Genomic DNA, 27,739 nt, shown 5'->3' with positions numbered 1-27,739 from the left:
TCTCTAGCAACCCTCAAGTATCACCACACAATCTCAGCATTGAAAGTATGTGATACAGAGAAGGTTGTGTTACCCAACCCTGAACGAGCACAGAACCTTGCATACGGAATTTGGCTCCTAACATCAGCTTCAAGTGATCATACCCTTAGTGAGATTGGTACGGATGAAAATGGCCGACACATCAATGTTCCTCATAAAGGTTGGAACATCTGTTTAATCACATTAAAATGTGGACATACAATGTTCAGTGACCACAATAAAATCCGAGCTGATTTACAAAGCTGTCAGTACCCTCCAGCAACGAGAATTAATGTAAAATTACCAGATCCACTTGCACATTTAATTGACTCAGTTCCGAACATAAACGAACTTCCGAAGTATGAATCAAGCACTGAAGCAAACCTCGATTTATTAAAGAAAGTTAAAACAGAATTTTTTTACTCGAATCGAAAGTTATCAACAGAATCACTAGATGCCATAGCAAAACCAATCACTACTGAAATGAAGTGATTTAAGCCAGCACTAATTGACAAACTTGAATCCTACGTTCCAATCAAACTTTCTCTCTCGCTAACAATCATTGTCTTTATCGGAAATCTAGCCCTACATATTCTCTTCATGTTCTTATACCATAAAGTAGCTTTTGTACGACGAATGGTACCAAATTTCATGAAGCTTAACGGAACCAATGTACCGCTAAACCCAGTAGTTTCCGTACCTAAACATCTGAAAGCAGATGTTATCACAACTCTTGCCCAACAACTCAAGCAACCACCGACAGTCATATCACCAGAAGAATTTGGAACCCTAAAGAAACAAAGACGACACTCATTGCCAGCAAATTCAGCAATATCATTGAACACTCTTGACAGATTCAACACAGACGATGAACTGGACAACCAAGCTCAACTCCGAGAGGAAAGTATGCTTTAAGCTCTTGAAAGTCTTATATAGTTCGACAAGTATTATTTTTTAACAGTTAAAATATCCCTTCATTCATTAAGTTCTATAAATCAGTGCTTTATAAGTTCAAACTAGTACTCCAATCCACAACATAAACTAGTGCTTTAAACCATTCATTCAACCAGTATCCTTATTATCCTGCTTCTAAAAGTTTAGAGCCATTATTCAAAGAAATAACCATGATTATTTCCAGTGCTTATTCCCGTTTTTCTCTTAACCTTAACTTTAACTTATGTTCCCACTCTTTACTCTGAAATTAGCGCACTTTCACATCTTTAATGTTCCTTCAAAGCTCTTAATCTTGTCTTAACTTTCCTCACGTTAATCTTTATCTCCATTTGTCTTAACTTAAACTTTATTTCTCTTAACTTCATTTATTGTCTTTAACTTAAATGCTTTCGTTCCTAAACACTTTTCTAAGAAAACATAAATTGGATGGCTCCAACAAAAATATGTTTATATTATTATACTCGTGCAGATTATATGTTTTATAGAAAGATTGTAAAAACCCAGTTCCTTCTCAAAATTTTCATTGAAAATTTTCATAAAGTCCGGTAGTGTCACGCCCCTATTTCGTCCCTCATAGTTACGTGATGATATTCCTTAAAATATCCATAATTAAGTGCTTTATATTAATTAATATTCAGTTAGTTTCAAGGCCATATATAGCCAGTATTTCCATCTAGGCCTGTAACCTCTAATTTGTTTATGTTTACGAAAAACAACCGCAGAGTGACAGTTCATTCAACCAGTATCCTTATTATCCTGCTTCTAAAAGTTTAGAGCCATTATTCAAAGAAATAACCATGATTATTTCCAGTGCTAATTCCCGTTATTCTCTTAACCTTAACTTTAACTTATGTTCCCACTCTTTACTCTGAAATTAGCGCACTTTCACATCTTTAATTTCCCTTCAAAGCTCTTAATCTTGTCTTAACTTTCCTCACGTTAATCTTTATCTCCATTTGTCTTAACTTAAACTTTATTTCTCATAACTTCATTAATTGTCTTTAACTTAAATGCTTTCGTTCCTAAACACTTTTCTAAGAAAACATAAATTGGATGGCTCCAACAAAAATATGTTTATATTATTATACTCGTGCAGATTATATGTTTTATAGAAAAATTGTAAAAACCCAGTTCCTTCTCAAAATTTTCATTGAAAATTTTCATAAAGTCCGGTAGTGTCACGCCCCTATTTCGTCCCTCATAGTTACGTGATGATATTCCTTAAAATATCCATAATTAAGTGCTTTATATTAATTAATATTCAGTTAGTTTCAAGGCCATATATAGCCAGTATTTCCATCTAGGCCTGTAAGCTCTAATTTGTTTATGTTTAAGAAAAACAACCGCAGAGTGACAGTTTAATCAGTGCTTTATAAGTTCAAACAAGTACTCCAATCCACAACATAAACTAGTGCTTTAAACCATTCATTCAACCAGTATCCTTATTATCCTGCTTCTAAAAGTTTAGAGCCATTATTCAAAGAAATAACCATGATTATTTCCAGTGCTTATTCCCGTTATTCTCTTAACCTTAACTTTAACTTATGTTCCCACTCTTTACTCTGAAATTAGCGCACTTTCACATCTTTAATGTTCCTTCAAAGCTCTTAATCTTGTCTTGACTTTCCTCACGTTAATCTTTATCTCCATTTGTCTTAACTTAAACTTTATTTCTCTTAACTTCATTAATTGTCTTTAACTTAAATGCTTTCGTTCCTAAACACTTTTCTAAGAAAACATAAATTGGATGGCTCCAACAAAAATATGTTTATATTATTATACTCGTGCAGATTATATGTTTTATAGAAAAATTGTAAAAACCCAGTTCCTTCTCACAATTTTCATTGAAAATTTTCATAAAGTCCGGTAGTGTCACGCCCCTATTTCGTCCCTCATAGTTACGTGATGATATTCCTTAAAATATCCATAATTAAGTGCTTTATATTAATTAATATTCAGTTAGTTTCAAGGCCATATATAGCCAGTATTTCCATCTAGGCCTGTAACCTCTAATTTGTTTATGTTTACGAGAAACAACCGCAGAGTGACAGTTTAATCAGTGCTTTATAAGTTCAAACTAGTACTCCAATCCACAACATAAACTAGTGCTTTAAACCATTCATTCAACCAGTATCCTTATTATCCTGCTTCTAAAAGTTTAGAGCCATTATTCAAAGAAATAACCATGATTATTTACAGTGCTAATTCCCGTTATTCTCTTAACCTTAACTTTAACTTATGTTCCCACTCTTTACTCTGAAATTAGCGCACTTTCACATCTTTAATGTTCCTTCAAAGCTCTTAATCTTGTCTTGACTTTCCTCACGTTAATCTTTATCTCCATTTGTCTTAACTTAAACTTTATTTCTCTTAACTTCATTAATTGTCTTTAACTTAAATGCTTTCGTTCCTAAACACTTTTCTAAGAAAACATAAATTGGATGGCTCCAACAAAAATATGTTTATATTATTATACTCGTGCAGATTATATGTTTTATAGAAAAATTGTAAAAACCCAGTTCCTTCTCACAATTTTCATTGAAAATTTTCATAAAGTCCGGTAGTGTCACGCCCCTATTTCGTCCCTCATAGTTACGTGATGATATTCCTTAAAATATCCATAATTAAGTGCTTTATATTAATTAATATTCAGTTAGTTTCAAGGCCATATATAGCCAGTATTTCCATCTAGGCCTGTAACCTCTAATTTGTTTATGTTTACGAAAAACATCCGCAGAGTGACAGTTTAATCAGTGCTTTATAAGTTCAAACTAGTACTCCAATCCACAACATAAACTAGTGCTTTAAACCATTCATTCAACCAGTATCCTTATTATCCTGCTTCTAAAAGTTTAGAGCCATTATTCAAAGAAATAACCATGATTATTTCCAGTGCTAATTCCCGTTATCCTCTTAACCTTAACTTTAACTTATGTTCCCACTCTTTACTCTGAAATTAGCGCACTTTCACATCTTTAATGTTCCTTCAAAGCTCTTAATCTTGTCTTGACTTTCCTCACGTTAATCTTTATCTCCATTTGTCTTAACTTAAACTTTATTTCTCTTAACTTCATTAATTGTCTTTAACTTAAATGCTTTCGTTCCTAAACACTTTTCTAAGAAAACATAAATTGGATGGCTCCAACAAAAATATGTTTATATTATTATACTCGTGCAGATTATATGTTTTATAGAAAAATTGTAAAAACCCAGTTCCTTCTCACAATTTTCATTGAAAATTTTCATAAATTCCGGTAGTGTCACGCCCCTATTTCGTCCCTCATAGTTACGTGATGATATTCCTTAAAATATCCATAATTAAGTGCTTTATATTAATTAATATTCAGTTAGTTTCAAGGCCATATATAGCCAGTATTTCCATCTAGGCCTGTAACCTCTAATTTGTTTATGTTTACGAAAAACAACCGCAGAGTGACAGTTTAATCAGTGCTTTATAAGTTCAAACTAGTACTCCAATCCACAACATAAACTAGTGCTTTAAACCATTCATTCAACCAGTATCCTTATTATCCTGCTTCTAAAAGTTTAGAGCCATTATTCAAAGAAATAACCATGATTATTTCCAGTGCTAATTCCCGTTATTCTCTTAACCTTAACTTTAACTTATGTTCCCACTCTTTACTCTGAAATTAGCGCACTTTCACATCTTTAATGTTCCTTCAAAGCTCTTAATCTTGTCTTGACTTTCCTCACGTTAATCTTTATCTCCATTTGTCTTAACTTAAACTTTATTTCTCTTAACTTCATTAATTGTCTTTAACTTAAATGCTTTCGTTCCTAAACACTTTTCTAAGAAAACATAAATTGGATGGCTCCAACAAAAATATGTTTATATTATTATACTCGTGCAGATTATATGTTTTATAGAAAAATTGTAAAAACCCAGTTCCTTCTCACAATTTTCATTGAAAATTTTCATAAAGTCCGGTAGTGTCACGCCCCTATTTCGTCCCTCATAGTTACGTGATGATATTCTTTAAAATATCCATAATTAAGTGCTTTATATTATTTAATATTCAGTTAGTTTCAAGGCCATATATAGCCAGTATTTCCATCTAGGCTTGTAACCTCTAATTTGTTTATGTTTACGAGAAACAACCGCAGAGTGACAGTTTAATCAGTGCTTTATAAGTTCAAACTAGTACTCCAATCCACAACATAAACTAGTGCTTTAAACCATTCATTCAACCAGTATCCTTATTATCCTGCTTCTAAAAGTTTAGAGCCATTATTCAAAGAAATAACCATGATTATTTCCAGTGCTAATTCCCGTTATTCTCTTAACCTTAACTTTAACTTATGTTCCCACTCTTTACTCTGAAATTAGCGCACTTTCACATCTTTAATGTTCCTTCAAAGCTCTTAATCTTGTCTTGACTTTCCTCACGTTAATCTTTATCTCCATTTGTCTTAACTTAAACTTTATTTCTCTTAACTTCATTAATTGTCTTTAACTTAAATGCTTTCGTTCCTAAACACTTTTCTAAGAAAACATAAATTGGATGGCTCCAACAAAAATATGTTTATATTATTATACTCGTGCAGATTATATGTTTTATAGAAAAATTGTAAAAACCCAGTTCCTTCTCACAATTTTCATTGAAAATTTTCATAAATTCCGGTAGTGTCACGCCCCTATTTCGTCCCTCATAGTTACGTGATGATATTCCTTAAAATATCCATAATTAAGTGCTTTAAATTAATTAATATTCAGTTAGTTTCAAGGCCATATATAGCCAGTATTTCCATCTAGGCCTGTAACCTCTAATTTGTTTATGTTTACGAAAAACAACCGCAGAGTGACAGTTTAATAGCAAACATATCAAGTGCCTAAAAGCCTCAATATTTACTTTTTTGAGTTTCTTGATGATAAATTCACATAATCAGTAAATAACTTTGTGAGAGATTAAGTACTTGGTGAAGTAATTATTCTGATAAGGTATGTGCTAATACGGAACTTGTATATGTACTTAACAAACATCAAGAGACGTACAAAAGCCGGAAATTGCCCAACTTGAAAATCAGTAAATATTTGCGAAGGACCAATACAACTCGAGGCACAAACCTGCGGAACTTACGATCAGGAGAACACCGGAGAACCAGCCTGACAATCAGTTGCCTATCATCTTATAAAAACTTGATAAAACTTGAGAAACTTCTTGTTAAAATTATTAAACAATTCTTGCTAAAATTAATTAAAGATTGAACTGGAAATTCTCTTGAAAACCTCCAAGTTTGATAAACTTAGTTATAGAAGAAATAGGGACTAACTTAACACTAAAATGCAAGGCAAACTAGTGGATATATCACGCATCCGAACCGCTCAATAAAAGGCTATTACTAGCTAATTTTATTCAAAATATATCTGCTAAAAATTGTACTGTGAAACATCAAAATAAGTCCTTGTAAAATGACAATTATTCAAGTTAATTACTCCTCATATAAACCTCAATAACACCGCGAGGAACACTATTAAAAATCAGTGCGTAACAGCTTTTATTTACCGCTGCTTTAAGTCCAAAAAGGCAAAGGAAAGAATCTAATCGCAGCTTTTACCTTAAATGTGGTTACATTGTATAAGAAGTCTCTGAACGAGTGAACCCTGAATCGAAATTTTTATTTTCTGCACCCTTGGGTTGTAGCTTAATTTGGTTTATGTTTTTAGAAGAAAAAAAATTTTACGTCGATCTGGACCGTTATTTCCGGTCTGTAATTGTAAAGCCTCCGCCCGAGATACAATTTGCAAACCCCCAGAGCATGCGTCATAACACTATGTAATGATATGGCGCGTTTTTTGGGAGTTGCTAAAAAATAATGTACCATTTAGCTGTAGTAAATACAATTCTCGAAAATGTATCTTTTGTTCCTCGCATAAATTTTCTTGTTTCATTTAGCATATGAAACTGAACTTTGGTTGAAAAGAAACTGTCTCAATGAAATTCCCTAATTTTCCCTAATACCATTAGCGACCATTAGTAGATCTATTTTGTTTCCAATCCCCCACCCTGTTGGGCGCAAAACATTTACGCCCTCATACGAACTATGTAACCATGCCAAAATTGTGGACCTATGCTGTCTCCCAAGCTTATGGGGCATATAACTTTTACATCTCCCAAGCACACGATCTTTTTTACATACTAAAGTGCTGTATACCAATGCATAATTATAAAGTGGGGGCATTAAAAAAACTGGGGTGCGAAACAACATAAAAACGTTTTTTTTTTAATTAGGTGCCAGGGGGGCTATGTTCAGCAAGACGATGGAACTTGTGTATCTGCACTTCAGCAACTAAATTGCTTCACATGCAATGCCACCTCGTCATGCATCTTCAGACAGGTACTACCTTTTTGATATCTTCATTTATGGACCTCCTATTATTGTTCCGACCCACTTCGGGGGGAGGAACTATATACTCAAACGGGTTTTTTGTTCAGTCAATTTTTGGCCGATCGATGTATTCACCGTAGAGAATTGAGACTGGTATCATTAGAAAGCCCGTCTTTTTTATTACTGTTTTTACAGGAAGTTGTCGAGGTTCAATATTTTGTGAATAGTAGACGGAATTTCGTTGTTTTTATTCACATTTTCCTCATTTCTTGACCTAATTTTCGTCAATTTTGCTGAAAATTGTTAAAAATTTTTAACAATGTTTTTTGTTTTTTGATAGGGATAAGGGCGGCTTGCCGATTGGTTTTATCCTAGTCAAATGGTTAAAATTGTACCTAATTTCTCCGAATTTCAATCTTTTTTGATCAAAAACAGCTCCAAATAAATCTTTGCTAAAATATGCCGGACGTAGAGACCAGAAATGTGCTGTCACAATCTTTGAAAGATCCTCAAAAAAAATAATTAAACTGTCACTTCCTATAGAAGTCTTCCGGAATTAAAATTTTGCAGGTTTTCGAAAAACTCAAAATTTAAACAAAACACATCACTTTTTTAGTTTTACTGAAATTTTTCACTTGCTATTTGATCCAATTTTCCAACATTTGAAAAACTAAACTGTTTTTGTTGGATGCGCAGCAAACAAGGATTAGGTTTCGATCTAACTTGGATTCATACAATCAATAATCATTCTGATTTTATGGAGCGCGGTATTTTCAAAAACTTTTTGCATTTATGTTTTTTTAAATATGATTGTTGATTATTGACAAGAATTATTTCAAATCCAAGCCCAAATAATGACAGGTCCCATTCACAACAAAATAAGGCCATATGAAAATATAAATTATCTTCAGAGAATAACCCATAAGCTAATAATTTTTATGGCTTTGACCATGTGTTTTCTGAAACGTTAAATGTTTTCTTTTGTCTTGCTTTCATTTGTCATTCGTTTTGCAGCTTCATGACTTTGCCTTAATAATCTTAGATCAAACTAATTGTTTTAAGAGCTATAAATGAACCTCTACAAATATTTAAGTTGTCATCTAATTCCTATTAATTCTTTGAATTTAAAATTTTTTAAAATATCAATTAAGTTTTCAATTGGCCAGTTCTTTATCTTATTTCTGTCTACATTAAACTTAGTTTCAATTCATACATGCAAAATTTAATCCTAGTGAAGTAAAAATTTAGTTTACAGTGGTTTTTTAATTAATCAAAAGTTTCTTGGCTTCTTTATTTTGAATTTTCGTAAAATTTTTGTGATTTTTTGCATAATCACCTATATATGAGATTGTTCTTTGATCTCTTTTCAAATTATCACATTAAAAAACTCCATTTGGCCTAAAAAAGGCGCAAAATAGCCTTTTTAATGTTTTCAGTGAATTGCTTATAGTTTCAACGGCTGCGAAACCGTTTTCTCGCAAACTTAAAGTTTTTTTTGTCTCTAATTGTCGTTCCTTTTGTCTTAATGTTTTTCATGAGAAACAAAAAAAAAATTTGCTTCTATGAATGCTTAGTTAAAACTTTTTCACTGATTTCAGTCTATAGCTAACGGTTTCAAAGACTTTCAATGAAATTTTTTTACAAGAAAATATATCTGAACTTCCCAATCTTTGTCCTCATTGTTGTCAGCTAGTAACTTAGCCTCATTGTTGACAGGGCTCATCAATTTCCCGTGTCTTCAAGCAGTAATTCTGTTGTTGATTTTGCTTTCTGGCCGAGTTCGTTCAAGTTAATTTCCAAAAAACATTTTGTGAGTTTTAGATACTGTTCATAATTTGCGGTTCGTTACAAAAACCTTTACTTACAAAGCAGAACCATTTAAAATCAAAAAAAGAAAAATTACACTCAAATAAAAGGACCATAGCAAAAAAATATTCAAACACTTTTTTGTCAATATAACTTTTTTATTTGTTTTAGTTGTTTCATAGGTTTAATGACTGCAACAATGTTGTTTCAAAAAATTTTTGTGAAATTTTGATTTCTGACTACATTTATAGTTCTTTTGTCATCCTACAATGATTTGAATGAACTTGTGAAATATTTTTTTAAATCAGTTGATTTTTCGAAATTGTCAAATTTGCATTATTTTTGTCCTTTTTGTAGTTGTTTGGTCTCTGTATTGACAGGTCGCATCGTCTTCTTAGTGAATCAGAAACGCATCCTTCTTCTCGTCCTCCAATTTTCTAAATGGATTTGTTTTCAACTATTGGATTTTTGTCTCTGTTACTTAGCATTTCTATAAGAAAGGAGTAATTTTTTGGTGTCCACCCATTAAGAAACAATTTTATTAGCCCGATTGACGTTGAAAAAAAGCGCAATTGGCGCAATCAAATTCTTTCGATGAATGACCCATGGTTCTCACGGTTACAACAACGGTTTCCTTATAAGTTTAATTGATTTTTGCCGTTGTTTTTGTAGTTGTCTGATATTTTATTAATAATGACAGTAACTGCTTCCTATGAAATAAAAATTAACTTTCTTAACGAGTCTCTGTTTTCAAAAATAGAGATTTTTATTTGAAGTTTATTGCCCATTTTGCTCTTATTTGTTGTCCTGTTACCAAGTCTTCTTGTTAACAGATCTCATATCTTGTCTAATGATATTCATTTCAATTTGTTGGATTCAAATTTTATTTAATTCCATTCTCATTTTTTTTTAATTGTTTTTTTAAATTTACACGTCGATTTTTGTTCATATATAATGTTTGTTTGCTATGATTTGTTTTTTATTTTTAATTTTTCTAGTACTCTTAAGGGCAAATCTCATCGGCCGTTTAACTCATCTTTTTTGTCACTTAGTTGTTTGTTAAACCATAAGTGATTTTTTTGAAAATTATCTATCTCTGCGTCATTTGGTAGACAATGAAATAACAACGTAGATGAGCGGGGTCAGAGTATTATGTGCGAGCGCATATTGCCAAGCTATAATCGCAAATTTATATTTTTTTCAACTGCAAGTAAAATTACCGAGCAAGAATCTGTTCTGCGGTCATAATTTCCCAAATCACTCTACCACCATTTTTATGTGATGAAGCAGTTTCAGCCATGCAAACACAAAAATAAAATTAAGGGGTTCAATTTAAAACTAGTTGGCATATGCAGGGGTTCTAGCTGATAAGCTATTATAATTGCTGCTTAAGTTTTTTATTTGTCCCTTTTTTGGACTTACTTTGTAGCATTTTTATCCTCGATTGCGAAACATCACCTTCACTTTAAGAGTTTTCGAATGTTTATCATCGTCAAAATACAAATTTAATATTTTACTTTCATTTTTTGAGTTTGCGGGTAATTTCCAGGTCATGTATTCTAGGTAAATTGCACGTATAGTTTTTTGCAGGTAATTTTGCAGATATTGCTACCTGCATTTTTGCTTCCCTGCAAACGCTGCAATTAAGCTTATCTAGACCATTTTTAGAGTGTACCAATTAGTATAATCGATCCTTTGTCTCCGTATGCCACACTTTAAGGCCTATTATGTAAATTTAAATGTTTTGTTGAATTGATCTAGGAAAAAGTGACAACCAAGCTTAAACCTGGTTGTCACATTTTCTTCTGATCAATTCAACATGCCTTAATTACTTTATTTGGTAGGGGAGCTGAATTGTAATTCCAAATTTAAAAATGTTACTTTGTCCGACAATTAAATCGCGACAATTGTCTCGAGTTCCGAACTGTACCCCGAGAAAATTCTCTCTCCTCGTCCAGCAAATGACAAGTCAAAGTGGTAATTAAGTCGTAAACACAAACTATATGAATGGCTCTGTATGATTCAGGGTCAGCCATTTGTTTTGTCCTATATCAGGCAAATCAATTGCACATCAATGTTTAAATATTGGTAACAAAAGAAACTATTTTCATATGAATTTAACTGGAAATCACAACAGTATCGCTAGTTCCAATTGACTTGCCATAGATAAGAAGTCTGAAAACATTTTCAAAGAATTTCAGCATTCTATGACAAACAAAGTTCTAGAATTCCTTTTTGAACACAAGAATTCAAAACATGAATCTCTTCTATAATTTTTAATTACTTAAATTTAACAATCAAAAACTGTATGTTTCTGCTGCTCTGAGAAAACTATACAATGTCTCCTTAAACTGTTGGGATCAAAATGAGCCACCCGCTAGAACCCTAAATATTGCAACTTTAAGCAGAGAAGATAACTACTAAAAGCAACGATTGTCAACGCGCAAAAAGTCTAAAATTTTAATTTGTAGCTTAAATCACACTGTGCTGCTAATTATAGGGGTCGAATTTATTTTTTTATTTTGATTTAAAAAAGCAGAGGGGAGTCAAAACACGGGAGGTATTATAATTTCCTAAACACGAACTCAAATCGGTTTGAGCACTGCTAAGCTCAGAACCGAATTTCAATTTCAACATGATTTATTGGATACTAAACCTATCCATTATTTGCCCTACAATGATTGGACGCCACAGCTGTAAAAAAAAGCTTGTGTCAAAAACAAGCCTTTATCAAGAACAAGACTTGTTTATTCAAATTCGGGAATATAAGCAGTCAAAAATACTGAAAAAGGTTGTTTTCATGTTTTATCCCAGCAACTTTACAGTGACTTTCAGAATAAATCTATGCTTATATCGGACTTCGGAAATTCCATCCGCCATTTGTCTTGTTGTGATAATCGTTATAGGTAGATCAAACGAACAGTTTCGAATTCTTTGCCAAAATTTGTGCCGAGAACATTGATTTTTGTTTAAAAGTCAGCTTGCTTTAAAATTGTTTCACAATCTTTGACATTTGACAACGATAATCATCAAGTGTACACAAAAACGTTTCAATCAAATTTTCTCTAAATTTTTTCGCTTTTGTTGAAAGAATCATTGCAAAATGACACGAAACTTTCAAAATCAAGATAAAATTCGGAAACGAAATGAACACTCACTTTTTCACTACTTGTGTTCCCACAAACAAAACGTACTTTGCAGCATTCTTCTGGTTTCTAAAAACCTTCCAATGGTGCAAATTTAAACAAAATTGATCCGGTTGTTGTTGATTTTCAAAATACTGTTCAATTGTTCGCAAATATTCAAACTATTTTGTTCCGTTCAATTAGGTTTCTCTGCCTCTGAGCTGCAAAGATTTCGGCAAGTTTTTTTCCTAAGGGGGCTAAAAAAGCCCTTGTAACGGTGAGAGATTATTAGCATACAAGAAATTTCTTAAGTTTTTACCCACAAAGTATTATCTCGGCCAAATATAATAATTTGTTTCTTGCCACAGAGTAGTGTCGCTATTGTCACAGTTGCTTTTGTCACCCGCGAAAGACCCTGTAATTGGAAAGACCTGAAATCGGATATGTTCCTGGTCCATGTATAATGTTGATTAGCTGACTAGATGGAAGACCGCGGCCTGATTAGACTAACTTAGTCCGCGCACGTGTCACAACTCTGCGACTGAGTCTGGCAGTTTTTATGCGGTTTGAATACTCCACTCAGGGCCCAAAAGAGAGCCAGCAACTTCTGATCAGAGTCCCATCCAGGTTCGGAAGGGTCTCATCAGAGCACAATCAGAAGTCTCAAGAGTCTGCGCAGACTCCTTTCCAGAGCATGTAAAACCTGATCAGAACTTTTCACAGTTTCTGGATACTTTGAGCAGTAATAAGAGGTTCAATCACAGAAAACATATAGTCCCCCGAATATATAATGTTTGTAAAATTCGAAAGAGACTCCATTTTGAAAGCAGCTCAATTTTATTTGCTGAGCTCGAAATGACCACTACAGCCTGGGCAATGTTTTTTGTTGAAAGTTGAACACATTTGGTTGCTGCCAAACAATTTTTTCCTCTTATGAGGACAGAGGACTTATAAGTAGGGTAAAGTATAATTTTGAGTAAAGTGTAATGTAAAGAGGGAGGAAAGAGTAAACAAGGAAAAATTATATTTCTGCTAGTGCTTTCAATTTTGCTAAGCTTTGTGTTATTTACAGAGTCCCAAGGACAACTACTACCAAACTTGTGAAATAGGAGAATTCTGCTGGACTACTGGCAACCGGTACTTCAATTTCGCCACCAAGTAAGAACAAATGCCACTTTTTAACCAAAAAGTATCGTACATACATTTAACTCATTAAAAAACGCACCAATACACACAAAACAAAATTAAGGTATATTTACCTAAATGAAACCGCAAATTTGACTTGTCTTGACTCACTTTACATTAGACTAACTTTTACTGTAAAAACTTTAACTTTACACATTACTTTAAAACTACTTTAACTTTCCGTCTCAACTGTAGTGTGTAACATTTTGCAGCTTGATGCTATTTTACATCACCTGAAATCTGGTGGTAAAATAAAAGTAAATTAAATTGATTTCAGGCAACGTATAGGTATGTTAAAGCTACCGGAACTTATTTAGATATAAATGTTGAAATTATCTCATGTGCTGACGCAGGAAAACTTTTTTTTTTGAAACCCGGGGTGAGCTGGTCAAAATACGACTTGACCATTTTTGTCTGAAGAAAGTGGCTTTGGTCTGGACCAAAACTTTTTCCTCGCTATTATAAATCATAACCCCAATATGACAAACCATTAGTCCGTAAAAACGCGATAATTTGATTCTCTGCCTAATATTCCCCGCATATCGCATATGAAGCTTCTTTTTTGAACCATATAAGTTTATTCGAATATTTTTTGTACTTCATTTTTGTGAACAATCAAAGACGGAAAGGAAATAAGTTATCAGTATAACCAGGAGTTGTCGGTAAACACAACTACAAAATGTCAAAAGTTAGGACAAAAAAGATTTATTTCTATTTGTGCTGACAAAAATGTTCTTGAAATTTTCCAATTAAGTAACTGTTTATGTGCCGGGTCAAATGTCCTCCCTAAAATCCTCCCATTTTGCTGTAAGAGTGGGTGTAATTTGTCTATGAGGGGTAAACAGATGTAACAGCGAGGAGGTAATTTGGTCTGGAGGGAAATGACGTAAGAGTTGGAGGACTTTTGAGGAACTACCATCTTGACAGAAATGCGAGGTAAGAGTGGGCTTAAATGCAAAAATTGTTGAGGAAATACACCTGGTTAAATTTCTATGTGAAAATGAGCTACAATGGGCAGCAATGGGAGGACCTTTGAGGAATTGCTTTTGAGAGGGTAAACTGATGTTTGAATTGGGCTGCCAAGGGGTTTAAAATGATCTAAAAGCGAGGGGGTTATTTGTTCCAAGGTGGTAAAATAGTGGAAGAATTGGGCTGCCAAGTAGAGCAAAACGGTATAAAAATGAGGGGTTAAATTGTTCAGGGGTGTGTAAAATGATGTAAGAAGTGTGGTGTCAAGGGGGGTAAAATGGCGTAAGATTGATGGGGACATTTGTTCAGAGTGGGCAAAATGGTTTAAGAATTGGCCTGCCAACGGGGATTAAATGGTGCAATTTTGAGGGGTAAATTGTCCAGAGGATATAAATTGGTTTGGAATGGGGCTTACAAGGAGGTAAAATGATGTGTGTGTTAGAGAGTTATTTTTTGTTAAGAGTGGGAAAATTCTAACAAAAATTACTCGAATAGATGGAAAGTCAAGAATTCATTAAGCATTGGTGGTCTGGAGGCTAAGGAGAGCCAGCTGAGGGAATAGTTGTTGTGGGTTCTAGACTGTCAGTCTTTGAGTATGGGCAGCTAAAACAATGAATTATTAGCGCTTCCAGGGGTAAAATGATGTAGGAACTGGAGTTTACTTGTTGAGAAGGATAAAGTGGTGTAAGAGTGGGGCTGCGAAGGGGGGGTAATTGGTGTAAGAGGGGGCTGCCACGAGGGTACAATGATGTAAAACTGGGACTGCAAAGGGATGATTTTTTAGGAAAATGCAACTCAGACTTTTAAATCTTTCTGGGCTGCAATGGCCTGCCAGGGGGAAGAGTGATGAAGTAAAAGATAAGCTAACCCCCTTCTTTAATATCTTTTTGGTCCGTCAAGATGGTACGATATTGTAAGAGCGAATGGGAAAAACTTAAATTATACCCCACTCTTACATCTTTTTGATCTGTCAAAAGGACAAAGACGAAGTAAGATTTTGGGTGTTTTTCTCCATTGCCCCTCACTCTTACATCATCTTACCCCCCTTGGCAGACCTAAAGGATGTAAGGGTTGAGAGTTGTTTTATCTTTTAACCTCTGACTTATCGTTTTACTCTCCTGGGCAGGCCATTGCAGCCCAAAAAGATGTAAGAGTTTTGAGTGGCATTTTCCTTAAGAAATCCTCTAATTTCAGCCCCACTCTTACATTGTTTTTGGCGGAAACATTCGACCAGGGTTGTTTCTTATTGAGGTTTTTCGAGAATTTGGCCTAACTAATCATAGAACAAACAAAAGTAGTTTTGCTCTTTCGCTCGACGTTCCATAGTTTTTTTCGGGAATTTAGTTTTACACTTTCCTCGATTACTGTCATCAGTATCCTTGATTTCGATTTGACAAGACTAGATTATAGTAATTAACATAAAAGATTTTCAGCATGAACTAAATTTTTGGCTGATTAGTTTTTCAAAATTTCAAGTTGTCTAGATTGTGAAACTGCAATCGCACTGTTTTCACTGTCTGTTTTGCATGTCTAAGACCAGACAATTATGGAAATTTTTGCTTTGCAAATCCTGCAGACTCGGCACATGAAACACTTTTTCGTTTTGTTACAGTATTTCTCACTATTTCGAGTCATAGCCAATATTTCTTCTGGATAGTCCAGGGCCAATTTTTCTGGCTGAAACGGTTCATATATTCACCCGCTAACCCCGCTAGTGTCATTTTCTGTCAGATTAAAAAATAGGTGAATAATTAAGCAACTGCAAGAGATATTTGGTCCAGTCCATTCAACAGATATCTCTTGAGAACACCGTTTACAATATAGCCAAAAATTTCAATTAAATCTCAGCCCAGAATGCACAGAAAAACGAGGACTGGAAAACTTTGCGGGTAGTATAGGCTAAAAATGAACAACCGTAATCCGGATGCTAACACAGAAAAACAAGATTGATACTTTAAAGCACTCATGCTGCAATTTTTGATGTAAGGCTTCGTTGCCATTTTATAATTTGGCGTTCTTCACACAAATTTTATCAGCAAAGAGCACTAGATCTGTGATTGAAAACAAAATTCTTTTTGTTATCAAAACATTCCAAATAACAATTCACTTTCACAGATATCTTCAATTCATCACAAAAACTCAAATTAGAGATCGCTTCTCAGCTGCCACTATGTACTATACTGGTTTCATTTCATATATATTTTGCTAAGATCAATCATGTTTTTTCAGATGACTAAAAATAAGTTACGCAACAAAAATAAGGCTCAGAATAGTTTTTCAGAGCAATTTTTTACAACCGCGCAGTTGTTATACACATAATATCTATACATAAATAGTCAAACAATGGAAAAATTTGGGCAATAAAATTGCTCATGACGCTTTGTAATTGTTTAATTGGTCATGTTGTTTCTTTTTTGAGGCTTCAGAAATTTTACCCAAAATGAAAACAAAACAAAAAAAAATTTTAATCCTTAACTCAAAGGTACATCAGTTTTTTTCAGAAGTTGAAATCACAATTTTTTTTCTATTACTGTTACCAGTAGCCTTGATTTCGACTTCAAAAAAGTAATTTATAATTATACAAAAAAATTTCAGCATGGACTAAAATTTGATTATGAAAGTTTCAAAGTTTCAATTTGTCTAGATTGTGGAATTACAGTTGCACTTTTTTCACCGTCTGTTTCACACAGTGAAATTTTTTGAAATATGCCATTCATATGCGTAGATTTTTTTAAACAAAGTTAACTTTTCGTCAGAGCACCTGATACTGGCCATTTTTGGCTGACAACTTGTTGTAATCAAACTCGACAGTTTTGAACCAATGTTGATCAAAATCTTGGAACTTCGGCAAGTCCAGCAGACTTGGCACATGCAGCACGTTTTGGGATTGTTTACAAAATGGTTAGCTCTAATTTAAGCTAATTTGAGTGCGAGCAAATTTCTCTTCCGTTTAGTCTAATCTGGCCTAATTTTGTTCAAGATCACCTGGTTCATATTTTCATCCGCTCATCCTGGGAAAGTCATATGTACTTATCGATTTACGTCAGAAATTTTATATCAATGATGGCTTTTTCACATGATTAATAAGAATTTGGGCCATCTAATTGATTGCTCTTAATTGTCTTCAGAGTATTTCACGTCAGTTACGCTCAGTTCAAAAACAAATTCAAATTTTCATTTGAATCATGTAACAATTTTTATTAAAAAGACAAATCAAACATATAACGGATGGAGCCGATATCGATAAATTTATAAACTGATTGCTATTATTTGTCCCGACACCTCTTGAGGAGGAACTATTCACTCAAATGGTTTTTCTGTCGGTCAATTTTGACCGACCGATATTTTAATCGTAGAGAGTTGTGAGTGGTATCATTTAGAATTTTTTAAAATTTCTTTTGATAGAGCGAGTTGCCGATGTTTAAATGTTCGTGAAAAGTAGACCGATTTGCGTTATTTTTATTCACATATCCGGAACTTTTGCCTAAAATATCGTCCTTTTTTCTAAAATATAATAAAATTGTTTAGAATAGTGTTGTTGATTTATTTTTTTACAGGACAAAAAGGTGTTGTTGACTATTTTGATTTAAATTTTTGGTAAAAACTTTGTCTAAATATTTCGAATTTCAGCCTTTTTTTATCAAACATAGCACAAAAAAGGACCTTTGGTCAACTCTGATGGGGGTACACACCTAAAAACCACTAATAAAATTTTCGTAAACTCCAAACGGGGCTAGTGCTACCTCTACCTCCATTGAGAGTGCTCTGTAGTTAAAAATTTGCCATTTGTTCGCTAAATTTTCACGATGATTAACAAAAACGCGTCATATTTTTCTGATTCTTTACCTAACAATTTATCTTTATCTAAGACGGTCGAGAAAAATTAAGCGTTTCTAATGAACAAACAGCATTAGCAAAGCTAGTGTTGGACCAACCTTGGACTGTTACAATCCAAAAAAATTTGGCATTTTAACAGTCGGTCTTCCTTTTCAGAAAAACTCGATCTTTTTCATATTAACAAAAGAACCGATCAATTCAAATCAAAGCTCACTGTTGATAGTTCCGATGGGCTTCTTATGCAGCTCCAAAATAGTACATCTAGTATTTTTTACTCGGATGGCTTATCGCAATTTGCTACAATTTCTTTCACTTTTTGTTCAACTTGTAGCTTAGTCTCAGCAAAGTGAGAATGAATTCTCTTTCTTCTGAAAAAATATTTAATTTTTACGCTTTCTACGCAATTTAATTTTTGGGTTTTACGCGTCAGGTTATGGTTTCTGACTTTAATACAACTAGATTTCACATTTTTTTTTATTTTTTGGCTCTGGAACAATTTTTGCAATTTTTTCTCGTTTTGTCACTTTTTCTCATTATTGACAAGTCTCATGTCACATTATTGAAGTTCAAATGAGGCACAAATTCACAAATCAAAATTTTTAAAGGTAAAGACTATAATTCTAACGGCTTCGTCACCATTTTCACGAAGAGATTGAATTTTAAAATTTTTGTCTTTTTGTCTTTTCGTTAGTTTGTCTTTTAAGTCGTATGAAATATACCCGGATAATGGCATTTCTCATTGTCTTTTTGGAAAACTAAATGCGCCAATCTTTTTGATTTTAGTCGATGGCTGATGGCTCTGATGACTTTAAAAACAATTGTTTAAAAAAAACACTTTTCAACTTCACATTCATGTTCTTTTTTGTGTTTACTAGTTAGCTAGTCTCGTCAGTTACTGGTCACATATGCTATTATTGGCGTCAAAATTAGGCGCAATTGTATAAAATCCGATTTTTTTAATGAATTGATTATGACTTTACAGGCTTCAACCAGAGTTTTCTGCAAAAAAAAAGCAATCTAATTTTTGATTTTTTTTTCGTATTTGACGTTCTTTTTCTAGACGAATTTTGAATAATTACAAGACTCAAGGGTTTGTTTTGGGAAAAATAATTGAACCTAATTATTTTTTCCAGTTTGTAGCTAATGACTTTCAGGACTTCGAAATCAATTTCTTTCGAAAAAAACAAGAAGTATTATTTAAAATTGCCTTTTGCTTTTTGTCTTCTTGATACCTAGTCTCATTTAGAAGAGTTCAGATACCAAATTATTGGCGTTCGAAGAAGGCGCAACTGAATATATTTTGAGGGGCAAAATATGTCTTTACGGCATCGACAATTTTTCTCGCAATTTTCAATTGAATTTTTTGTTTGTTGTCTATTTGTTGTTGTTATTGTAACCGCATGAAAAAAGACCGCAATAAAAACCTCCTATGGAAGCATAGGTAAAACATAGGTCTGTTGAAAATTTTCAGTTGATATCTAATGGTTTTTATTACTTTGAAATAATTTATGTTTAAAAATAAAAACGAATTTTTTAACTTTGCTGTTTTTGTTTTTTTCTGTAATTGTTACCAAACTTTATTATTTTTATTTTCTAGTGAAGTACAAATTATTTTGTTTAGTTTCAGTTTTGTCTGACACTATTTGGACTTTGTTGTTAAGTTTTTTTTAAACGGTTATAAAGGTTTGGATGTAATTAATGTTTGTTATTGTTTTTTGATTTTGCTGTTCGTATTGACTCGCTTTCTTAATAATGGCAGATCTCAAGAATCTAATGCGGCATTTTTTACTTCTCTGAGTTGTTTGCTTTGGAGGCAATCTTTTTTGTTCATGCACCAGTTTTTTTTTAAAAAATAATTGAATTTTTGGGTGTTTTCAACTGTCCCAATTTTGATAGACAATTATGCAAAAATGTGGATGAGCGGGGTCGGAACTTGATGTGCGACCGCACATTACCGAGCCTCCTTGTCTATAGGAAAATTTTTTGTGTAAAAGGTTAATAGCGACTTGGAAAGGAGTTCCACTACTGGTTATGATGACTTAAGCAGTTATATACGAATAATAATGGTGATTTGGTGACCATAAACGGAAATTTTGAGGAAAAAAATTGTGAAAAACTTTTCCCTTAGATTGGAAGGATTGCCGAATGCTTCCAGTGTATAAATCAAGCGACCAAGGAGGCCTCTAAAAATAAAAATCTGAATCAGGACTTTCTTCTGTTTTTAGATGAATTCCTTGCTGAACTAAATTTATTTGATCTCCGCAATAAAAGTTCACTGTATTAGAATTGAATACGAAACACATTCGGATGAGACTAAATATGTGCAGTAAAACAAAAGGCGTCATGACCAATCTAATAAAAAATCTGAGTGATCAGAAAAACTGAGATATTTATTTTTAAGTGATAAATTGACTTTCCAGTTTTCAAGCTGTCCCATGGTGGCCTGCTTGTAAACTGCAAAACTTGTCAGGAAATCTTCAGGAGAGCCTTTAAAATTTAAAAGACTATTTAAAATTTTGTCTTTTGTAATTTAAATCTGTCTAACTAGACGAAAACTAATCATATTGTGGTTTTGATAATAGAAAATGCTTTGAACTACCGTCACCCTGAGCACCATCAGTTTCTGAAAAGCAGTTTGTTCAGCCCACTTTGCTTGTCTGCGTTGGATTCGGTTTTACGGTTTCTTCGGTTAATTTTTGGCTCTTGTTTTACAAAACTAGGATAGCAAACGACTTCCGCGAAAACTAGATGGCCACCTGTAGAGCCCAAGTATGATTTTATGATGGTTACCCTAAGTTCAGCAACAAACTTAACTTTTTGATTGAACCTTCTTAACATTTTTTTTTTACTTTAATTGGCTCTCTTATCTGGTCTTTGGCAATTCAAAAACTTAGTGATTTAATATATGCTAGGAGAAGCCATGAAAGAACTTCTATTTGACTTCTATTGTTCAGATTAGTTTTAATACAGAGCTTTATGAAACAACCTTGTTTTCATGCTGCATTCTGTTCTTGATAGAAAAATCCCTCTAAATTGTTTCAATAATTGTCTTAATTTGTCAAAATTCACGTGCTAAATTTATAGTTTGATACATACTCTTTTTCATTTTGCGGAAGTTGGAAGCATTGAGGACTGGCGGAAATCGTTGAGAAATTACGGCATATCAGCACATCCAGCGTGGTTTTTTGCACAAACCCAGTTGAGGTGTCAGTGGTAAGAGCAGCAAAACGTGAGATGAAAGAGTTTTTGGGACTTACTAAACAGCTTATTTCAGGCGAATTTTTATGTATATATATATATATATATATATATATATATAATATATATATGTATGTGTGTGTGTATGTGTGTTTAAAAAAATTGAATTAATTCGAAGGACGATTGAGCTCTCTGTTGTGGATTCGTGGGCTAATGATTTTTGAATACCAATTTACACCATAATATTTTTTGACATAGTTGCTCGAGCGAAATATATAAAGATAGTTTGCCTGAGCAACTATTTCAAAAATGTTATAGTAAATGGTATTCCGGAAATCATTAGCCCAACAAATCCACACAAGAGAACTCACTCGTCCTTCGATGTTATTTTGATTTTAAATTTCACACACACATATTCATGTATATATGAATATATATATATATATATATATATATACATATATATATATATATATATTTATATATATAGATATGTATATTTTTATTTATATATTTATATATATAATTATATATTTATATATATATATATATACATATATATATATGTATATAATTATATATATATATATATATATATATATATATATATACGTATATACATATATATATATATATATATATATATATATACATATATATATATATATATATATATATATATATATATATATAGATGTATGTGTATGTGTGAAATAAAAATCGAATTAATTTTGCAATTTAGTTCTCTTGTGTGGATTTGTTGTTGGGCTATTGATTTTTGGAATAGTATTCACATCTTAGCACTTTGAGATGGTTTCTTAGGCGAAATTTATATATATATATATATATATATATATATGTATATATATATATATATATATATATATATGTATATATATATATATATATATATATATATATATATACATGTATATATATATATATATAAAATATATAATTATAATTATATATAATTATATATGATAGATAATTATTATAGTTATATATAGTTATACATATTATATATATATATATATATATATATATATATATATATATATATATAAACATATTTATAGAAAATTCGACTGAATGAGCTATTTAGTATGTCTACAAAACTCTTTTTAATCTCAGGTTTTGTCCCTATTACCACTGACACCTCAACTGGGTTTGTGCAAAAACCACGTTGAATTTGCTGATATGCCTCCATTTCTCAACGACTTCAGCCAGGTTTCAGTGCTGCCAATTTACGCAAAACAACAAAGTTATTTTTCATAATTTGAAAATTAGTACGTGTTTTTATGCAAAAAAAACTTTTGCACGAATTGAGAAGGACTCTTCTATCAAAAATTGAAGACAGAATGAAAAAAAATGTTGTTTTTTAAAGCTTGTATAATAAATAATCTGACCAAGAGAAATCAATTAGAAGTTCTTTCATGGCGTCTTCTAGCATAAGTTAGATCACGAAATTTTTGATTAACCATAGACCAGATGAGAGAGGCAATGAAAGGGAAAATAAAATGTTCTGAAGCTTCAATCAAAAAGTTCAGTTCGTTGCAGAACTTAGGGTAACCATCATAGAATACTACTTGGACTTTACAGGTGGCCATCTAGTTTTTGCCGAAGTCGTTTCTTATCCTATTATTGTAAAACAAGAGCAAAAAATTAGCCGAAGAGGCCGTAAAACCGAGTCCAACGCAGGACAAGCAAAGTGGGCTGAACAAGGACCAGATAAGGAATTTAATAGAGTGAAAAAAATTGTTCTGAAACTCCGAACAAAAAGTTCAGTTTAAGTTCGTTATTGACCTTAGAGTGACCATCAAAGAATCTAAAGCCATCATATAACAACCATTTTTAATACACAACACACACACACACATATATATACGCTACCGACACCAGAACTATCTTTCTAACAACGTTTTTAGGCCAAAATAAGTACATCTAATAGGTACAAAAATTACATTGAAGTTCCTTGGAATAATAATAGGAGTAAGTGAAAAGTCTTATTGCAGTTAGCACATTTTAACATCTTGGCTTGTGAGAATATTTGGCATCTCAAAGATATCTTAAAAATTAACAAACCAATTTGGCAGATGCAGGCTGCATGCTGAATACTCTTGCTTAAGCTAAAAACAGCGGCAAATTCCAAATGCCTCTTTAATCCACAATTGTGATTTCGTACGCAGTGAATAATATTTCATTAACCAAATTTAGTCGATAACTTCACCGGAATTTGTCAAAAAATCATGCCGCTTTCACCTCATGTCTTACATTTATTATCTTGACCAGGGCCGGAAAGTATGTATATATATATATATATATATATATATATATATATATATATATATATATATATATATATATATATATATATATATATATATATATGTATATAAAATAATTACTTTAGCGAATTCGAGAACATCACCTACAGGCGTGAATGTCATTCTAACCCTTGCAAGAACCCCAACGATGAATTCTGCACCGAAACCCCTACTTGCGCGGACACCAAGTATGTGTTTCATGTTGCACTACTGGACTGTGCAACAACAAAATTCTCCTTTTTGTTGCTGCAGCCCCTCGGCCCATGGCACCCAGCAAAACGGGGCTGGTGTTGGCAATCCTGATGGCATCACTTCGCTATCTGGGTCACACCACTCATTGAGACTGAATATTTTGTCGTCAAACATTTCTGATTCTTATGAATTGCAGCCGCTATTCTCAAACTATATACTCAAATGGGTTTTTTTTGTTCCGTGAATTTTGGCCGACCGATATATTCATCGTAGAGAAATGTGCGTGGTATCATTAAAAAGCTCGTCCAGCGTAGAATTCGAAATTAAAAAGATTTTTTTTAATTTCGTTTTTTTCGAGGAGTTATCGAGGTTTAAAATTTCATGTGAACACTGGATATTTGGTTCACTTTTGTTCACATTTACCGTAATTTTCGTTCGAATTAACGTTTTTTCTACGAAAAATTTAATTCAAAACTAGATTTCACGCCAAAAAGTAAATCAATTTTAGGTTTTTAATAGACGAAAGGAGATAATAAAGACTAGTTCTTTTTTTTTAGAAAATTTTGCAATTTCTTTGTTTTTTCAAGTCACCTAGAGACTACTAGACACTTTTAATATCGAAGTTCCGTTAATGACAAAGCTCTTTTACGATCAAATGAAGCCCAATGAACAAAAAATTTGTTTCAAAGGGATCGCTCATGTTTTTTTTTGGATTCGTATCTCAAATTTCGTAATTTCAAATGAAATTTTGATTTATTTTTTGAGGTTTTACTAAAGTTTTATAATCCTATGGCATAAACTTTTTGACTAAAGGTGCAATAGATTTGCTAATGAGCATTAAGTGAACCTATCTAATGATGTGAAGGGACAGCTAATGGCTGTTAAGACTTTGAAAATATATTTTCGAATTTTTTTTTAAAATTAGAAAATCATAAATTTATTTTTGTGAACTGTAAGTTCATCTCAGTAAAAACAGGATTGAACTCCTTTACACCACTGCAACATAAGTTAATCTCATCGGAGGCTTTATCAAATTTTTCAATAATCAAACATTTCAAATTTTTTTAAAAATGTTTTGGACATTTCGTTTTATTGGTTCATTTTCAAATATTATCACTTCGTGCTAATATTGATGGCTACATCTTCCTTTAGTGAAGACGTCCAAAGGATCATAGTTTTACTAAAGTTTTATAATCCTATGGCATAAACTTTTTGACTAAAGGTGCAATAGATTTGCTAATGAGCATTAAGTGAACCTATCTAGTGATGTGAAGGGACAGCTAATGGCTGTTAAGACTTTGAAAATATATTTTTCGAATTTTTTTTTAAATTAGAAAATCATAAATTTATTTTTGTGAACTGTAAGTTCATCTCAGTAAAAACAGGATTGAACTCTTTTATACCACTGCAACATAAGTTAATCTCATTGGAGGCTTTATCAAATTTTTCAATTTTCAAAGATTTCAAATTTTTTTTAAAAATGTTGGACATTTCGTTTTATTGGTTCATTTTGAAATCTTATCACTTCGTCCTAATATTGATGGCTACATCTTCCTTTAGTGAAGACGTCCAAAAGATGATAGATAAAACTTTCTGAGAGAAAAATATGGTTTAAATGGCTTCAACACTTTCTTCTCCCATTTTTCTAAAGCAATTTTGGTTTTTGCCTGTATTTGTTGTTTTTTTCATAGTCATAAGACATATTGTGATGTCTTATTGATTAGCTAAGCATGATAAACATCGTTGTATTCACATCGTGGAATTTTTTTCTACATCAACAATAATTTATCTAGTTAGCGGTTTTGTCTTCTAACTATTGTTTTTTTTACTTCGGTGCACGAGTTTTCATAATTTTTATATTTTTTGGATTTTTTTTAGTAATTTTGGTTCCTTTTGAAATCGTATTACATTATCCTAAAATTGATAGCTCCCATTGGCTTAGTGAAGACGTTTAATGGATCGTTGAAAAAGTTTTCAGAGAAAAAAGCTTATGGTTTATATAGCTTCGACATTTTCTTCTCTCAATTTTCTACCGAACTTTTGGATTTTGCCTGTTTTTGTTGTTGTTTTCATAGTCAATGACTTGTTGTAACGTCTTATTGATAAATTTTGAATGACAAACATCCTAGTCGTCACATAATTTAGGCATAATTTAGCGTATTAAATGCCTTCAAACTTTTCAGTTTTTTTGTTCTTTTCGTCAACTTATTCTCGTCATTGAGAAGTCCACTCCAATTCCTTAAATTTCAAAAAATAACTTGTCTACTAATATTATGTTGTAACTGATGTTTTGTTTGGTGGACATTATGCGTTTTCATAAAAAAAAATATTGTGGTTGGTGTATTTGTGTTGCTTTTTTTCTCTTCTTTTAGCTTATTCATGTAATAACAGATCCCAATCATTTTCAAATGTGGCCCAAATGAACGAACTTCTTTTCTTTTTCAGTATAATTTTAGCTGAATGAGTTTAAATTTAAACTGAAATAAAAATAAATAAAATTCAGATAATAGTTAATGATTTTAATGGCTTCAATAATTATGTTATTGTTCGTAATTTTTTGAGATTTTCTGCGTCTTTGTGTAAATTGTTCATTTTTTGAGATTTTCTGCGTATTTAGTTTATTCCTATGGTTTAGTCTCAGCAAAGACAGGTCCCATTAGTTTCATTTTGACTTTTTAGTAAATTTATCACGAATTATTTCGTTAAAAAGCTAAAGATTTTTTCAGACTTTTGAAATTATTTGGTTTAAGAAATGCTGATTGATCTTTGATTTTAACCTCATTTTTTTCTCTGTCAACTTTTTACCTAGTCTCATTATAAAAAACATACATCTGCTGTATAGTTAGCAAAAACTAAATTTGCGAAGTTAAGCTTTTATCTGATTGCATTTTGACGTTGTTACTAGGGGCTTTTAAAATTATATATTTGGTTTCTGCCGTGAAAATTTTGTTTTTGCATATTTTGTTGTTTGCTGTGTTCTCTCGTAGTCTTTTTATTGGTAGATCTCGTGAGCGCTGTAATGAGAAATGGCATTATGTAATTCAATTTGTTGTTAGGTTTTGTAGCATTTTTTTTTTAAATTCAAACATCTATTTTTGTTATATCTTCATTTGGTTGACAATTAAGTCAAAAATGTAGATGAGCTCGGGTCGGAACATCATGTGCGAACGCACATAAAGGAGCCGCCTTGTTTGTGATCTATCATTATAACTAATGACATATCAACGGACGTTGTATCTTCCCAATTACATGACGAGGGTTCAACAGATAATATTGTGAACTATTCAATCCCCCCACTCTGCTTTTATATAGCACGTTACTATGTAAAAATAGCATCAGTATTTATAGATATAAATGTTATATGCGCTCACTAAGCAGGTTGGGGTGGGCAGATGAGGGCAGAAGATGAGTAGATCCCAATATTCGAGTGTAAGTTTAGTGACAGCGTGAAGTCATTGAGAACAATTCTCTGAGAATTTCATAGCAATTCGAGATATAAAACAGAATCTTAAAGTCTGCCTTTCTGCAGAGCCACTGAAACCTATTTAAGTTTGAACAAGCTCTGTAAATTTGAAAATCTCTTAATTAAGTCTGTACATTCCCAGAAGTTCAGTTATACTAGGTAAGAAATTGAAATCCGTCAGAGCTTTTGGATCCTTTCCGTTTGTACCCCCCTCCCCCACCCAATTACAGAGCACATATCATTGCACAGTAGATCACCATAAAAATGTACACGTACGCTTGGGGGTGCAAATAATATGCACCCACTAAGCGGGGGGG

General features: G+C 32.5%; 2 protein-coding genes across 2 annotated transcripts in view; one reads left to right on the top strand and one right to left on the bottom strand.

Annotated features, from left to right (window-relative positions):
* Nucleotides 1–24,227, top strand: part of LOC142343978 (uncharacterized) — a 63,986-nt gene extending 39,759 nt beyond the window's left edge. Inside the window, exons 7-9 of the mRNA XM_075395398.1 lie at nt 7,224–7,329; nt 13,324–13,409; nt 23,854–24,227. Coding sequence (XP_075251513.1) covers nt 7,224–7,329; nt 13,324–13,409; nt 23,854–24,070 — 409 coding nt within the window. The 3' untranslated portion in view covers nt 24,071–24,227. The remainder of the gene's footprint in view (nt 1–7,223; nt 7,330–13,323; nt 13,410–23,853) is intronic.
* The window catches only part of LOC142344544 (uncharacterized), a 566,363-nt gene that overhangs the window by 421,816 nt on the left and 116,808 nt on the right, over nt 1–27,739 (bottom strand). The window lies entirely within an intron of this gene.

The sequence above is a fragment of the Convolutriloba macropyga genome, chromosome 8, assembly GCF_964194025.1.
Source record: "Convolutriloba macropyga chromosome 8, txConMacr16.3, whole genome shotgun sequence".
Lineage (NCBI taxonomy): Eukaryota > Metazoa > Xenacoelomorpha > Acoela > Convolutidae > Convolutriloba > Convolutriloba macropyga.
Note: the sequence above shows the minus strand (reverse complement) of the source record. Positions and strands in the feature narration are given on the sequence as shown.